The following is a 17,926-nucleotide window of genomic DNA, read 5'->3' as shown; positions in this document are numbered from 1 at the left end:
GGCCCTAGATACAACCTTAAGTATATTGGGAATTTATTCAGGACTCAGATCAGTTTTAAGCATGTACAAGAAATAAACATAGGTATAGTAAATAACTAACACAATCCGGGCTTAATTCAGTACGCAATAGGAGCAAGATAAAATTTAGCGAAACAAACTGGCTTTCGTCGCCAATCTTCTGATACACAACCAATAATGTATAACGGACGCTATTAAGCTAGGCTAAAATTATCTTTACTCATTCTAAGGCATTCCATTTAATGTAGCAGACTGCACTGCTCTCTAATCTTCTAATTTGATCCAGCTTATTATTTTTTGCAGACTGTTATTATTAAGGTAATTTTATAAAAAATAAGCTTGAACTTTTGATTATGCCGAAAAGAGATTCCAATTCTGGAGCTGCCAAAGGATCTACAAAGTGAAACCATGTTTCGATGTCCATTAAACAAAAATTGGATAAAGGCAGAGGAGTAGGGCATTGGAAAGTCAACTGTATATGACATAAGAAAAAGGAACTTTTTGAATTTTTTGCGGAAGCAACTTAAACAACTTACATTGAGAGAAATGTTTAATAAAATAAACAAATAAATATTAAGCTTTTTTTTTTTTTGTTTTTTGTTTTTTTTGTAAATTTGATACATTTTATATTTTTAATTTAATAATTAAATGTATAATTTCTGCATGCCATCTTGCCAGATTTAAATTGATGATCTAATTTTCGGAAAAATTCCAAATCCGGAATCGCCGAAGTCCCGACGAGTCTGGATTTCGGACTTTGTACTGTATATGATTATGTGGCAAGGTATACGAATATGCAGCTGTGCTAACATACAATCACAGAGCAAGGTATAAGAAAATGCAGCCAAATTTTGGCAAGATATTTCGGCTGACTGCCGATTTACTCTCAGGAATCCCTATAACAAAGAACTATCCAGGAAAGTTTTTTAATGAAGAAGATAATTCAGAGAAAGAACAAAATAAAAAAACATCTGGAAATATATCAGAAGCAGAGTCCAGAACATGAATATGAGACATCAAGTTGAAAAATAATGCACAGCAAAGATACCTGAGAAAGTTACAGCATCGTGAAAATTATATAATGATATATGAAGCCTTTTATTGCTGATTCTAGAATTGCAGCCAACAAGAAAATGCATCTTGCTCAGTTTGATCTTTTGTTCAGCATTTTCATACGACACACTTGAAGAATGTATACTGATAGTTCTGACAAAGTCTTTAAGCTGAAACATAGTATATATGGATTAAAACAAGCATCATGCTACTTGAATAAGTATTTTGGAAATTTTATGTCACAATTTCAAGACAAGTGAAATTGATCCACGCTTATTTATAAGAAACAAACGTGGCAAGAAGCTTACAGTGTGCTTAGATGTAAATGATGGTTTTGTTGCATCAACAGATCTATAAAATTTCTAACAGAATTGAAGTCGATATTCAGAATGACATCTAAACCTGTCTAGAAATTAAGCATCTTCAAGATCGAAGCATCAAAATTAATCAGCAAGTTTATAAAAAAATCGTTCAAAAATTTTGGATGGAAGATTTCAAACTAGTGCCAACTCCCATTCTAAAATAAATAACTTGAAGGGAGACGGGGAGGGAATAAGCCAAATAGAGAAATTTTCTCCTGTACAGAAGCTGTAGGAGCTTTAATGTATCTTATGTTAGGTACAAGGCCAAATTTAGCATACTGTGCTGCCATTCCTTCATGCCACATTTAAAATCTTTTGAAAGACAACTGGATCAAGTGGTGGAACTATATTATTAAATTAGCCACAGGCAGTCCATTGTGACAACTTTGACAACTAAAAGAAAGATAACTTCAGGTAGTAAACTAAAAGAAAGATAACTTCAGGTAGTAAACTAAAAGAAAGATAACTTCAGGTAGTAAACTAAAAGAAAGATAACTTCAGGTAGTAAACTAAAAGAAAGATAACTTCAGGTAGTAAAGTAAAAGAAAGATAACTTCAGTAAGTGTGTTAGAGAAGTAATCTGGTTAAAACGTTTTAGTGATGTTACCAAGTTATATGAAGTTCCATAATTTAAGTACACTGCTATGGTTAGACTGTCACAAAACTTGGAGTATCATCAACATACAAAATATGTCAATATCTAGCACATTTTCATACAAGAGAAAGTAGTAAAAAAGCTAATCATTGTGCAGAGATACTTACTGAGGAGCAAGTTGCTGACATATTGACTAAACCTTATTTAAACCAAGACTGTTGATTCTTTGTGATACGATAGGACTCTTGCGACTTTCATTTCTAGTTATTATTATTTGTGTTTTTTATTGACAAGGGGAAGTATTAGAGTATGTTAAGAAAATAATAATAATATATAATTCAGTTTAAAAGTTTTCACAACACAGTCCTGCGTTGTCATTTGGAATTAATCATTTGCTTGCATTTTGCATAGCTGTAAAATTCCAAAGGTATAGTTATTTTAGTTAGTTAATCCAATTAAACTCATTTTTGCTCTATTTTTTTATTTAGTTAAAAAAAAATTTTATAACATTTTGGTCCATGCATTATGGATTGGCAATGCTTACAAATTTGTCAGTGAAAATTCACTAAGAGACTTTTCCCCTTTAGCATAAGTTTCCTTATATACTTCTTATATTTGCTATGATATTATAATGAATTTAAAGCTTAAAATTAGCTTACAGATGAAACTATTCCATAGCCAATAACACAAGAATTAGAAACGGAAATTTTACAAAAAGAGACTCACCAGCTGTTATCCCACCAATGATGGCACCTAAAGGAAGAGAGCTTCCAATCCACGAAACTTCTGTAACATCAGGTTTGAGGTAGCTAGATTTCATGCTTTCTATTGCTGCTGAAGAATACGTTGAAGCTATACCTACAGTCACAGCATTCAGAAATGCTGCATTTACAGCAAATAATACTTTTCTACGTGCCATCTTGAGCTTGTTTCTAAAAATATTACAAAGAAAAAGCAAGATCTCAGAAAAGCTGAAATTAAAACTAAATAACACAAAATTTAAAGAAAGTTATTAAAGCTTGGTTACATTACATCCACATTTTACTGTGAGAAAATAAGAGCTCATTCTTTTCATGCAGTAAATCCAGACATCCATTATCCGGAATGATCTATAATCCGGACCTCAAAGCAACAAACTTTACGCATGCGCATAGAGAACGAGCATACATTACGTTCATATGCTTTAAGCATGCACACGTTGAAAGAAATGTTTAATGAAGTAAACAAATAAATATTAAGCATTTTTTTGTAAAATTTTATACCCTTTAGATCATAATTGCTTTTTGTTTCACATATTTAATAGTATAATTTCTGCATGCCATCTTACCAGATTTAAATTTAATATTTAATCTATAATCTGGAAAAACCCCTAATCCGGAATCACCAAAGTCCCGACGAGTCCAGATTACGGACTTTGTACTGTATTTGATTTATAATCTTAAATCACAAGGTTACATTACAGCTAATTTAACTTAAAGAATATAATTTTGCATAAACAAATGTCATTTCCATGCTTTATATTTTGATTTTCTTATGCTATCTAAGAATATAAGAATATTTTAAAGGAAAATTTTTACCGTTCAATTCTGAATATTAAAAAAAAGTTTTATACATTTTATGGGTTGTGACGAAATCGAGTTTCACTCATGTTTATTAACTGCATATGCTGCACTTCAACAGAAATATTTCATATTTCGTGCTAGTACTGTGAAATCTGCTCAAGTAAACTATCCTTAATTAGATATAACCTTGCTTAAATGAAATCACATGGAAAACAATAAATTACTCAATTTTTTAATCAGTTTGTTTCACTGTTCTATTTTTCATGTACATAGACACATAATTTTACAATGAAAACAAGTGAAATCTTATTATTTTATATATTATAGTTTATATAAAAGAAATTCCAATTCATATACAAATTTTTAAGACTAGGCTAAAGTACCTTTATTTTCAGGGGTGCTGGAATATATTCTACACATCATGCATATATTCATGCAAACCATAAAAGAATGTAACAAATACCTCAAGCTTGAAATAGTTCAGAATATTCTTAGCTTATTTGTTACATTTAAAAGACAGTCATTTCAAAGTCTAAAATTATACTAATCTTACTTCATTAAGAAAATATTGGTAATTTCATATTCACTACGGTCAAAAGTCTTTAATCCGGATGTCCATAATCCGGAATGATCTATAATCCGAACCTCAAAGCTACAAACTTTCTGCGCATGCGCATAATGCGTTTGTACATGTGCGTTTACGCATGCGCATTTAATGTATAGCGGATGGTATAAGCTAAGCTAAAATTGGTTGATCTTTACATTATGGTAACTTGGCGTTTTTTTGGCGACCAACTCTCCTACAGCAACCCTCTATTTTTTTTTTCCCGCCGCCATTTTGTCTTCACGAAGTAAAGACATGTTTCTTTTCTTTTTATCTACTGAACACTTCTTCCAACAATCTACTAGCCGAATTACACTTATGCTAGAAATTTTATCTAACAAAACTGCTTAATCATGACAAATATTCACTGCAAAATTGGGAAAAAGTGCACAACACCATACTCCTTACGCGTTTTTCAAAATAACACATACACATAAACCATGTACACGCCGACTTATTTTTACTTAAAAAAACATCCCAGAATTGCACAAAAATGGCATTGCGCACACTCTTCACTATATCCATGTACACTGCTTTTTTCTCTTAAATTAGAAAAATTTCACGAAAATGCATGACAATTTTCTCAATCTTTAAACCCGGTAAAAAGAACATATATGAAATTACCTGATCGCGAAAAAGTATTTACCCTTTCCAAATATGAACATTTCCACATATAAAATAAATAAAATATCCAAAAACTTTTACCTCTAAATCATCTATTACATTATACACGTCACCAACGAATTCATACCGCAAGCATTACAAATACTTAGTATCAAATATTTAATTATTTCCATGCACGTTTACTTCAACTTAAACGTATACCAAATTCCTACAAACATAAAATTCACAAAATAACTATCATTTAATTAAAATATCACTAAACCATGTACACGTCGACTTATTTTTACTTAAAAAAACATCCCAGAATTGCACAAAAATGGCATTGCGCACACTCTTCACTATATTCACGTACACTGCTTTTTTCTCATAAATTAGAAAAATTTCATGAAAATACATGACAATTTTCTCAATCTTTAAACCCGGTAAAAAGAACATATATGAAATTACCTGATCGCGGAAAAGTATTTACCCTTTCCAAATATGAACATTTCCACATATAAAATAAATAAAATATCCAAAAACTTTTACCTCTAAATCATCTATTATATTATAAACGTCACCAACGAATTCATACCGCAACCATTACAAATACTTAGTGTCAGATATTTAAATTATTTCCATGCACGTTTACTTCAACTAAAACGTATACCAAATTCCTACAAACATAAAATTCACAAAATAACTATCATTTCATTAAAATATAATTAAATTCAAAAACACTACTTAAAATATAAATGAGCACATACATTAAATTAATAAAAATTACCTTACAATCCTAATTACTTTAAACTAAATCATTGCTAATAACAATTTTCCCAATAATACCAAATTCCTTTCCACCTTACATTTAGAACAATGCATAAAAATAATACCCTCAAATAATTAAAAATACTAACTTACCTAATCTTCTTCAGAATCTTGATTACGTGTCCGATAAACTTTTCTTCTTTCTGTTTCAGGATCTTTAAAATCATACTTATATTTCACAGCAAGGTACCAGGTAAAATAAATAACTTGATAAAACATCTTTATTTCTATCTCGCACAACCTTAATCAAACATTTATTACTACCCTTTTCAATACCACTAAATACCCATTTCGAATTCACTTTAGTTACGGCCATGGGATCCAAAAATTAACGAACACTGTTTCACACAATACAGAATAAAGCCAAATACAAAATTTCCAGATTTTTTCCCCGATTTCCCCCCTTTTCCGATTAAAGAACCGTAATTCGTCCATTAATATCACATGATCTCTCATTTCTCTCACACAAAATAATGCGTAATCGGAACTGAGTACTGCTGACATTATTACCAAAGTCCCAGGTAGTAACCTTTATCGCCTCCAAAATGTCGCCAAACTACCAGTTACCATATTGTAAAGATCAACCCTAAAATTATCTATTTCAGTTAATGTTGCAGATTGCGTTGTTCCTTAATCTTCTAATTGGATACGGCTCATTATTTTTTGCAGACAGTTACAGCAATTTTATAAAAGTAAGCTTGAACTTTCGATTATGTCAAAAAGAATTTCCGATTCTGGAGCTGCCAAAGGATCTACAAAGCGAAAGCATGTTTCGATGTCCAATAAGCAAAAAGTGGAATTGCTGCAAAAAATGGATAAAAGCATGAATAAAGTGACAGAGAGGTGATTTGTTTCTCTAACCATTCCGAAATCTGTTTATCAATTTCACGCTGCTCTGCAGGGGAGGGAGGAACGTCACGGCACGCAATGAACTGGAAGTTGATCTGTCAGCACTATCCTCATCTTCAGGGCAGATGTTTTTATTTTATTCGGCTTATAATTCCTTACTAAATGTAGCGTTTCATCTCGATGTACTCCGATATGATTTAAATCAATTTCCTCGTCATTATAAATATCACGAATACGCATAAAATAGTTTTCTGGTTGCAATTTTCTAATTTCGACTATGCGTAATGTACGCTTTACGCACGTCCGCGTTGAAAGAAATGCTTAATAAAGTAAACAAATAAATATTAAGCTTTTTTTTTTTTTTTTTTAAATTTGATAACCCTTTAGATCACAATTGCTTTTTATTTCATAAATTACAGAGTCTTTTTGTATATTATAAAGTGAATAAAATAATTATAAAAAGATGTTACATAAAAATATATACTTTTTAAAACATGAAATTCATCTCACAAAAATTATTTTCTTGAAGTGGTCTATGAGATAAGAGGCATGACTTGAAAAGGTTTCAGAATTGGTTTAGGCTAGACTAACTGTTATAGGGAGCATAAGATTTGACATATTATATGCAGCTCACTAAAAAACTACATTATTACATTCTGCAATTTACAAAAAAAAAAAAAAAAAAAATTGGGTTCATTTTCATAAAATAGTTTTCTGGTTGCAATTTTCTAATTTCGACTATGCGTAATGTATGCTTTACGCATGCACGCGTTGAAAGAAATGTTTAATAAAGTAAACAAATAAATATTAAGCTTTTTTTTTTTGGCTAATCTTTGGAATATGGTAACAAGTAGTTTGGCGACATTTTGGTAAGGCGATGAAAGTTACTAGCTAAGACTTTTGTAGTGTACATGGATAAAGTCAAGAGTGTGCACAATGCCATTTTTGTGCAATTCTGGGATTTTTTTTAAGTGAAAATAGGTCAACGTGTATATGGATGATACTGTGTATGTGCAATTCTTAAAAATGCGGTAAGCAGTTTGCGATTCTGCACTTTCTCCCAATTTCGCACCTAATCTTCGTCATGATTAAGCATTTTTGTTTCATAAAAGTTCTAGGATAAGCGTAATTCGGCTAGCAGATTGTTGGAAAAAATGTTGAGTAAAAAAAAAAAAAAAAAAAAACAATCAATCATGCCTTTACTTCGTGAAAATATAATGGTGTCCAAAACAAAACTAACAGGTTGCTATAGGAAGGTTGGTTGCCAAATTTTTGCCAAAAAATTGCCAAGTTACCATAATCCAAAGATTAACCTTTTTTTTTTTAAATTTAATACCCTTTAGATCACAATTGCTCTTTATTTCATAAATTACACAGTCTTTTTGTACATTATAAAGTGAATAAAATAATTATAAAAAGATGTTACATAAAAATATATACTTTTTAAAACATGAAATTCATCTCACAAAAATTATTTTCTTGTAGTGGTCTATGAGATAAGAGGCATGACTTGAAAAGGTTTCAGAATTGGTTTAGGCTAGACTAACTGTTATAGGGAGCATAAGATTTGACACATTATATGCAACTCACTAAAAAACTATATTATTACATTCTGCATTTTACAAAAAAAAAAAAAAAATTGGGGTCATTTTCTATATATGAAACTTCTTATATTAAATAATTTAAGCAAAATGAAATTACACCTTAAGACACTTGGTTTATATTAAATGATGGCATTAACAGAGCATGTTGAAGAAATGCATAATACAGAATATAAAAGTCTACGGAATCAGATATATCAATTTAGGCAAGCACATGGAAGTATGGAACATAAGTGACAACTGCAATTTTATGGCGGGAAAAGTTGATAAAGATTGATATGGTGTTATAAAGATGTTGATATGTTTATAAAGTTAATATGATGCTATATATCTACATAAAATGATCGCTGAATAAACTAGCCTATTTAAATAACAAAGGCAAATAACTTTCGTATGTTTTGCAACATCCTCATAAAATTAACTTGGTGAATCTTCGGATTAAACTTTAAACCAACAATTTTACCTGCTGTTATAATATGAAGGGTTTCAAATTAAAATAAACTTTTTTAGAAATATTCAAATGCTATTTTAAGCAAAAATTTAGAAAATCAAGAGCAAATTTAGATTGTTAAAAATAAAAGACGACATACAGAGTCTCGTGCAATATTTGCATGCGAATCTAAATAATCTCTATTGTGTTTCGGAATATTAATCATTAAGTACACAAAATGCCAAAAATAATCTAATGACTACGTAATAAACAGTTCCATAGAGTACTAATGATGCAGGATTATAAATGAATAAATTAAAATTTTAAATGAAAACATGTGAACTGATGCACAAAATTATTCATTATTTTAAAACAGGTTTTTCATACCACTTCTCTTCGAACTTTACAAAAATATCACAAGCCTAGTTAAAGAACACAATGCATATAACTTTTTCATGAATTTGAAAGATATATATATTCCCATCAAAATGCGTATCGTATAACCGAATCTTCCACAAGACACAAGCCACAAGACAGCTTCAACAATAGTCTTTCACAACAAACATCAGCTGACTAATTTGCGGAAGTAGACACATAAAGAGAACGCATTCCTTCTTTTCTGTTGAAGTATAATTTATTACTACAGTCAGAATGGGCGAGAAAACATTCGGCTTCGCTCATAGCGTTAAAAAACTGACTGATTGAAGACTGACTAAAAAAGACTGATTGAAGCTTAAAAATCTGGTGAAATAGTTCAGTAATTACCATAAATTGCGCCGCCTAAATCTCGAAATTTACGAATAAGCATAATAAGTCAGATATAGAAATGATAGATTTAATAAGGAAGAGATGAGCATACAAGAATTAGATTTCTAAATGTACTTAAATGTTATTTACTTAAAAAAATGACATATCATATGAAATCAGATAGCATGAAAAGTTTGTCGTATCCGTCTTTCAATATACCTTCAGGCATATCATCAAATTCCCTTTGCATCTTCACCATCTCGTTCACGTTTCAGGCACATATTCGTTCACGTTTCAGGCACATATTCCAACAGCCGTACTATTTCAACAAGGGTACCCACAAGGGTCCTTACTTCGTCTTAATCTCTTCAAGATTTATGTGAACGACATTCCAACCATGCCCATCGCTACTCTAGCCATGTATGCAGACGGTATAGCGATCCTAACTTAAAGTGCATTTGTTAGCCAGTTACACAACGATTAAAAGCCCACATCTCACTTGGCTTACTAAATGGAAAATTATGGTGAATGTGGATAAAACAAAGGCTATCCTCTTCACAAGAAAAAAGAAAATTCTGGAAAATCTCAATTTCTATGGAACATTAATCCTCTGGGCCAAGTAAGTCCCTTATATTGGGGTGATTCTCAATAATTCGCTCACATGGACCTCACACATTAAACCTATTATACAGAAGTTTCGAGTTCATAAAACTAAATTCCTCGAACCTTAATTGCTCGAAACAGCTTTACATCTATAGATAACAAGTTACTCATTTACAATTCCATATCGCGCCCCATGCTTTGCTATGTGTGTCCAGTCTGGGCATTTGCCTGCAAAAGTAATAGAAAAAGGTTGCAGATCGTAGATGCCACGTAGTACCTTCGTAATAACCGGATCCACGAGGAACTAAATATTGTTCAGCTCAGGACTCATTTCTATTTTCTTTCAGAAAGATTTAGTGAGAAGCAGACGTCTATAAACAATCCCATTATTAAAATCTCTTCTTATAATTACAATGATTTAGCAAATAGTAATAGGCCAATGACTGTCCTCAACAACTATATGACGTGAAATTGTAATCTTTTGTATTTGTTATACCTATGTATTTCTATAATATTTGTTTTTATATCTCACTTATGCAGTGTTGCTCCTCACCCCTCTCCAGTTTACGTAATTACCTAATGCGTCAATTGACTCGTAACTACCTATGTCATTCAATTTCTATGTTTCTAAACAAATCAACAGTTCGAACTAGCTTTTCTGGTCTGTGAATTTAGGGTGCTGTCTCATGTTCAATTATCTAATTTTTATTACATCTCTGTAAATTCAGTCAGATACAATCCCTTTTACAGTTTTCTCTTACAACAATTAGGAAAGGTAGATTGTTCTACATGGGGTAGGGCCCAGGTGCCAACACTACCCCTAAAGCTCAAAATCTCTGTTATTCAGATCCATCAATTGATAAACCTCTTTCGTTCCATCTAGATTGTTAGATATACTACATTTTTTAAATGACGTTTGAATTATGTCTGGTTTAATTTCATACCATGCTTCTCACACACTATTTCTACACTCGCACATCTCATTCGGTCTCCTTTTGTAAATGTTTTTCCATCATCTAACATTCCAAGTATAGCCGCCTAGGCAGTATAGTGGTTAGGAAAGTCCACTGCAGTACCAAAGGGCCCAGGCTCAAATTCCGGAGAAGGCATGGATCTAACTTGCCTATCTCTTCATAGGAGGTAACGGTGGTCGCCTATTAGGTGCCTCCAAAATAAAATGATTACCGTGTTCAGCCTTACTAGTGGCGAAAGCCTAAAAAAAGGCTGTTGCCAGCAAAACAATTTTAACACAAAATTCAGCTTTTTCGCTAGTATTTTAAATTTCCTTTGAATGGTTTATTGATAGTCACATCGAAGAGCTGAATTAATGACGTTAAGCAGCCCGAAATAATTCCAGGGGTTGTGCCATACACTTTTATCACATTCTTCGTATTGTCCGTTAGGTGGCATCTGAACATGTTCCAAACTAAAAGATTTTCTGGAATCCTTAAGGCAACAGGACACTTTTGCCAAACATTTCTCATCCACAATTTTATATAGTTTTCGTCCGCACATCCTTTCTGATGAAACATGAGTGAAAACATCATTTGAGAAATTAATTTCGGCTTCATTTTTCTTTTAAAAAACCATGGGCTTTAATTTTGCACCGTCCGCTAAACAGAAAAGCATTATGTTGAGCTGAGATTTTTCATGATCTGTTGTTGTTATGTGAACCGTTTTTGTTCCTTTCTCATCAATTGTTTGATCTCTTGTTATATCAAACAGTACTAGAGTGTCATCCACATTTCTAGCATGTGACAGTAAATATATATATATATATATATATATATTGTGTTTTATAGGTCAATAACATATTTCTGGAAACAGCAGTTTGTTGCACTCTTATATGGCGCCTGTCTTCGCAGCAGGAAATGGAATCATCTAGTAGGACAACATCCCATATCACAAGTCTCTAATTGCGTTGGAGTGGTTCCAAAAGTATAAGGTTGAGTTCCAATTAATGTCCTGGACACCTAAGTCGCCGGATCTCAATCTGATAGAACACATTTGGGATGTCATGGAGCGGCAGCTCAGAGCTCAGACACCACCATGTCAGAATATCTCGACTTTGCGTGACCGTTGCTTAGACATTTGATACAAACTGTCTCCCGTCATCTACCAAAATCTTGTGGCAGATATGCTAAGACGAGATGCAGGTATTTTGCATCTCAAAGATAGCAATGCCTTATTGAGTAGGTGCTCATAACGTTTTGGCTTTTTAATGTATATTTTGCATAGACCACTGCGATCCCCCTGACCTGACTTCCTTGAATTTCTACCTGTGAGGGTACATGATGTCCATGGTGCACGAGACGACAGGAACATCGGACATGAATCTAGTCGCCAGGATCATGGATACGGCACACACACCTGCTCATTTGGAACGGGTCCGTAAATCCATGCGTAGACGTTGTGAAGCATGCATTGTGGAGAATTGAAGGAATTTTGAATATCTTCTGCGATTCAACCATGTTCTTTAATAAAAATCATATTAAGACCTCTTCCCCCATCCTTCCTTTTTTTGCTCTCTACGCTTGCAAACATTGCCCCCTGGCGATCGCCATTTGCATTTTCGGAGCGAAGAGTCTATGCGAATCTTTTTTGTCATATGACAGATAAGCATGTTGAGTTTGGCAAAGACCTTTTGAGGCGCCCTGTATTAGTTAAAAGGTATGGAAAAAAGTTTTGCGTAAAATGAAATAAACAATAACAATTAGTAATATAGTGAAGTTTAAAGAAAGGCCATGTGTACAGTGTGAAAATATAAGAAATAAGGCTAAAATTAATAACGCATATTAAACTATAAATCTTAAAACACGTGGTAGAAAAGAAAAACTTACTTTTAAAATTAAAGCTCTTGGAAGCAATCATTAAATTCGGAAATAAGACGTACTAAGGGTACATAGGAATTAACTATTATATAAGTAGTAAAATAACTGGAATACAAAGGTTAAAAACCCTAAACTTAAAGGAATTTACCGTCAGTAAATCAATAGAAATCAAAATCATCTTATCAAATTGGGATTCAATCTTATCAAATTGAGACGCTTATCTCAATCGCTCTGGCCTTATCAGTTTGCTAGCTAAAAGCTGCGCCTGCAGGCTTTTTAGAAAACTCTAATAACGCAAATTCCAAGTTTTCAAAAATTCTTAGTCCTAAAATTAAGGAAAAAGGTTTCACTTACCTTTCTTCCTTCTATCTAATTCGATCCCGGTTGAGCTTGCCTATTCATATTTTCAGAAATCTATTCAATAAATCTACCTCTCAAAAGTAGAAAAACTTAATTTCAAATAATTAAACGTAAAAATGTACAGAAAAACTAAATCGAAATTATATTCGATATCTAGCATCTCATCCGTTCATAACTGCGCATTCTCCTTGCCGAAAAGTTAATAACAAAAATTTAAAGTCCTAACATTTCATCGTGCGCCATCCAGTGAAAACAGAATTGTCTAGTTATTAATTTATTTTATAAATAAAAATTAATTTATCTAGTTATTAATTTATATAGTTTTTCTTTATAGGCCGTTTACTGCGCGCCGCGCCATTTGCGTAAATTTGCTTTGTTTGTTTTAAAATGTGTAATTCTGAACTTAACTTCAATCGCGCTAAGTTTTGCTAATTAAAAATATGCTACCGAGACATATCATACGTATTATTAAAGAATCAATAATGCTTTTAATAATTATGCATTATTAATCAAAAATGCTTTTAATAATTATGCATTATTAATCAAAAATGCTTTTAATGCATTATTAATCAATAATAATGCATTATTAATCAATAATGCCTTAATAATGCATTCAACAATTAATTCATCTTCGGATTCTTGCTGAGCATATGTTGCAATAGATTTATTGTTTTATTTATAGCTCATTGTTAACAATTCTAGTAAATTACAAATTAAAAGTAACAGCATGAATTTCAGAAACAAACACAAAAACAAAACAATTCTATTTATTCATCAAGCTCCTCCGTGAAAAGTACCTTTTCTTACGTTGATATGGTAGGTCTTTTTAATTACAATACCTTTTTTAAATAAAATTCTGTAAATATGTAGCAAAATTCTGATAAAATTGATTTTAGATAAATTTGTAAGAAATGAGAAATTAACTTGCTTTCTTATTACAGTATTTTAAACGAATAAATGCGTTTTTCCCATAACAAATAAATCAAAATAATGTTTCCCCGTAATTATAACATTTTACTTAATTAATACTTCTTAAATTCATACTTCGACATAAACTGATGGAAACGTGAATCTTCGTAATTGTTTTATTCCATCCTGAAGGTTTAAGTTGAAAGTAGTCTAAACACTGTGGTTTATAAGCTTTTAATTTAATTCATTCATGTTGTTTCACTATGGTAGGAGTTTTGTCATCGATTTTTAATTAACTTCCTGATAAGCTAGCGAGTTGAAATTTTATACTCAGACTGCCTGAGATGACAATGCAGAGTAGTGAAACGACTTTTTCAAAATTCGATTTAGGCTTGAAATTATTGAAAAAACTGATTCCGAAAACCTTTTAAACATTTTTAGTGTATATCTACATTTATAATGTTAATCAATTAAGCACATAAATTTGTTTTGTTTACATATTTAATTTCAAACTTGCTACAGGAAGAAAATCTGGAAAGTTGCATAATTTATTGTCTTTGAATTTGAAAGCTACATGTATTAAATTATTCAGAGATAGACTTTGAATGGACCTTTTGTTTGGCTAAAATTTAGATATACACATTTCTTAGGATTTCTGTCAATAAAATTAAATTTTCTTTCATTTTTTAAATAATGCAATAGCTAATTTATTAATTTATAAACAGGAGGAACGTAAGGTATTTATTAATTTATCTTTCCCAAAATGCATTTGAAGGAAAAAAAAATAATTTGTTAATTTATTTTCCACAGAGTGCATTTGAGGTATAAAGCATTTTCTTCCTCTTTTCCGCAGTTCGAGCACCTGCGACGGCATTGTACATTTTTCACGTCTCTTGCATTAAAAGAACCTAATGACTCAACAGTAGAAGCAAAAAATTGTTTATTAACTCATCTTCCACTGATACGTTCGAAGAAACAAAAAATTATTTATCTTCCACTGAGTGCATTTGAAGAAACAAAAGATATTTACCAGTTTATCTTCTACAAAGTGCATTTGAAGTAACAAAATTATTTTTCTGCGCGACATATCCGAAAAATTAAAACTTTTTCATTTTAGTTAAATTAAAAAAAAAAAAAAAAAAAAAAGCAGGGATCAAGGCTTTTTTAATAAGAAACATGGAGTCTTTTAATAATAACAAACAGGGTTTGATAAATCCAAAAAAATGGGGGGGGGTTATGATTTATCAGTTTGCAACATAAATTTCAGGGCACGTCCACACATTAAAAAAATAATTTTACGCAGCATAATTTAATCTTTTTTATATTAAATCAATAGAGTGAACTTGAGTCACATATAATACAGACCAGTTAAAATATTAGTGGGTGTCTTCCTGAATTTCAACAAAATAATTTGAACTGTCGCTTCGTCCGCAATTTAATGCAACTAATATTCAATAAATATAGCATTTTAAAATTCATTGTAACAATGCGAGTATAAAAAATGTCCATCTGAATACAATAAAAGTGAAATAACGAAAAATCGTGTTTGGAGACGAATAGCCTTTTTGGGCTAAAAATAAAATGTAAATAAATGTAAAGTTATTAAAATTTCAAACTCCAAAAGTTTTAAGACATTTTCTCCCTCTTTTCTGCATGCCTTCGTGGTGCAAGGTAGCACACTCGCAGCGTATTCGAGAAGTCCAGGTTCGAGTCCAGACGAGGACATTGCACATACAGTAAGACCCCGCTTAACGCGGGGGATACGTTCCATCGAAGTAGAGCGTAATGCGAAACAGCGCTAAGCGAGGCTATCTTAACATGTAAATAATGGGGTTAGGGAAAGACGGATAAAAAATGGTTAGGCATTAAATTCAATAATGTTTTTTTAATAAAAATAAAATCAAACATTTATTTCTTACAAAAATAAAAACAATATAAACGCATATACTTTTAAAAACAAATAAAATTCTTAGTCAGATCATTCAGTCTATTCTGGGTTTCCAATTTTCTGCCTTTTTGTCAAGAAGGCATTATGATAGATTGGCTTAATGGCATATTGCGTTCAATTTCGTCGTCAATCCATATAGACAGCCGTTTTTCCATTTCCTCTATAATGTTATTTCTAGAACGGGTAATTCTAGTTGCAGAGCTTGACGTAGTTGCAGTTGCCGATGACAGTATTTTTTTTTTTTTATTCTTAAGAATTGTCCTTATTGTTGAAGTTTCCAAAATCAATGCAGCGCTAATTTGAGATTGACGTTCACCGGAATCTGATCTTCTAATCACTTGCATTTGAGTTTCCAGTGAAATGCCTTTTTCTGGTTGCTTTCTTTTCTTGTGTTTTACTCGTATTATCACCCATGATAAAAACTAAAGATCATACATAATATTTGTCACTGTATACACTTAATCTTTATAGTATTATATATCAAATTTAAACTTACAATAATGTCAACAAATGTTGTTTCAAATGATTAAAATGCAAGAAACACAACTACACTGTTTCGGATATGTTATTTGGAAACCTAGCGCTGCGCACAATTTCGGAGAATCCCCGGGTTGAAATAAAAGAGCGCTAAACCGAAACAGCGCTAAACGAAACAGCGTTAAGCGGGGTCTTACTGTATTTCGCGTCTCCTCTTCCAAAAATCCTAATGACTCTCCAATGGCGCACGAACTAAAAGGTGTGGGGGGGTGATCATTCTTCACCACTATAGGATTTGGTGATCGGATCCCTTAATCACCAGTCACCCTTTAAAAGCCGGAGTATATAAGATATTCCCCCCTTTCGATTCTGCATGCCTTCGTGGTGTAACAGTAGCACACTCGGTTCGTATTCGTTAGTTATAGGTTTGAGTCCCTGTAAACGCATTGCTCATTTTCCGTGTTTCCTACTTCAAAAATCTTAATGTCTCTACAGTCGCGCCCGAGCTAAAAGGTGGTGGATGATGATTCTTCACGACCAGGATTTGGGGATTTATCCCTAGTCACCCTTTAAAAGGGGGTGTATATAAGGAGCAACACCATAATTTCAAGCCATCTTATAATATAATTTTATTTGAGAGATGTCAGCAAACGGCACCTAAGACATTCTGTTGAACACACTAAAATATTCGGTACTATTCCGTTTTGAGGACCGTAAAAAAATTGCATCGAAAATGTATGCGCAAAAGCGCCAAATCTAGCAAACGCGCCCATTAACAGCGCGCCAAATCTAGCGTATGCGCTGGTTTCAGATTGCGTAAGTTTATATAGTTCTATATTTCTTGAGACGCCATTGAAATACTAGTTTAATTTTTAAATCCTTTTATGATATCCTATGGATTAACAATTTGGGAATTGCCCATGACGAAAAGTCTGCAATAGAATTTTGGGTAAAATGCAGAATCACCCACCGTTTGACGCGTTTTTAAGAATTGCACGTACTCGGTGTCCATCTACACATCGACCTATTTTCATTTAAAAAAAATCTCAGAATTGCACAAAAATGGCACTGCGTACACCCTTGACATTATCTATGTACACATCGACCTATTTTCACTTAAAAAGTAAAAGAAAATTGGCAAAAATCCAATTGTTTTTACCTTTGTAAAAAGCGGCAAACAAAATAAGTGGGCGATTCTGCACTTTACCAAGAATTTTTTCAAAGAAAAGGCATCATTCATCATAGAAAATTATGTTTGAACAACCAACGAGATGAAACTATGCTTTAGCGATAACTCGATAGCGAAATAGCGATGCAGGCATCCATTCAGCTATGTTTAGCAATTTTTACATAAATTATAATAATGATCTGAAATAGTTATTTATTTACTCTTATGCTTCCATTTAGTCATGTTTAGCCTTTTTTTATATATATAAATTATAATAATAAAAATGTATTATATGAAAAATCTAATCCTTTCATCTAAATTAAAACATCAATCTTAGATAATTATTTACTATTATACTTGCCTTCTTGCGTTAGGGTT

At 32.1% G+C, this 17,926-nt stretch overlaps 1 protein-coding gene across 1 annotated transcript in view; it reads right to left on the bottom strand.

Moving 5' to 3' along the window:
* Positions 1-9,077, bottom strand: part of LOC118191901 (facilitated trehalose transporter Tret1-like) — a 30,950-nt gene extending 21,873 nt beyond the window's left edge. Inside the window, exons 1-2 of the mRNA XM_035362756.2 lie at positions 8,893-9,077; positions 2,755-2,960 (exon numbers count right to left, since the gene is read on the bottom strand). Coding sequence (XP_035218647.2) covers positions 2,755-2,947 — 193 coding nt within the window. The 5' untranslated portion in view covers positions 2,948-2,960; positions 8,893-9,077. The remainder of the gene's footprint in view (positions 1-2,754; positions 2,961-8,892) is intronic.
* Between the last annotated feature and the right edge of the window lie 8,849 nt (positions 9,078-17,926).

The sequence above is a fragment of the Stegodyphus dumicola genome, chromosome 2, assembly GCF_044657685.1.
Source record: "Stegodyphus dumicola isolate Sdum_Otavi_A_Nest chromosome 2, ASM4465768v1".
In the NCBI taxonomy this organism is placed as follows: domain Eukaryota; kingdom Metazoa; phylum Arthropoda; class Arachnida; order Araneae; family Eresidae; genus Stegodyphus; species Stegodyphus dumicola.
The sequence above is the reverse complement of the archived record's forward strand: the minus strand, read 5'-3'. Positions and strand labels throughout refer to the sequence as shown.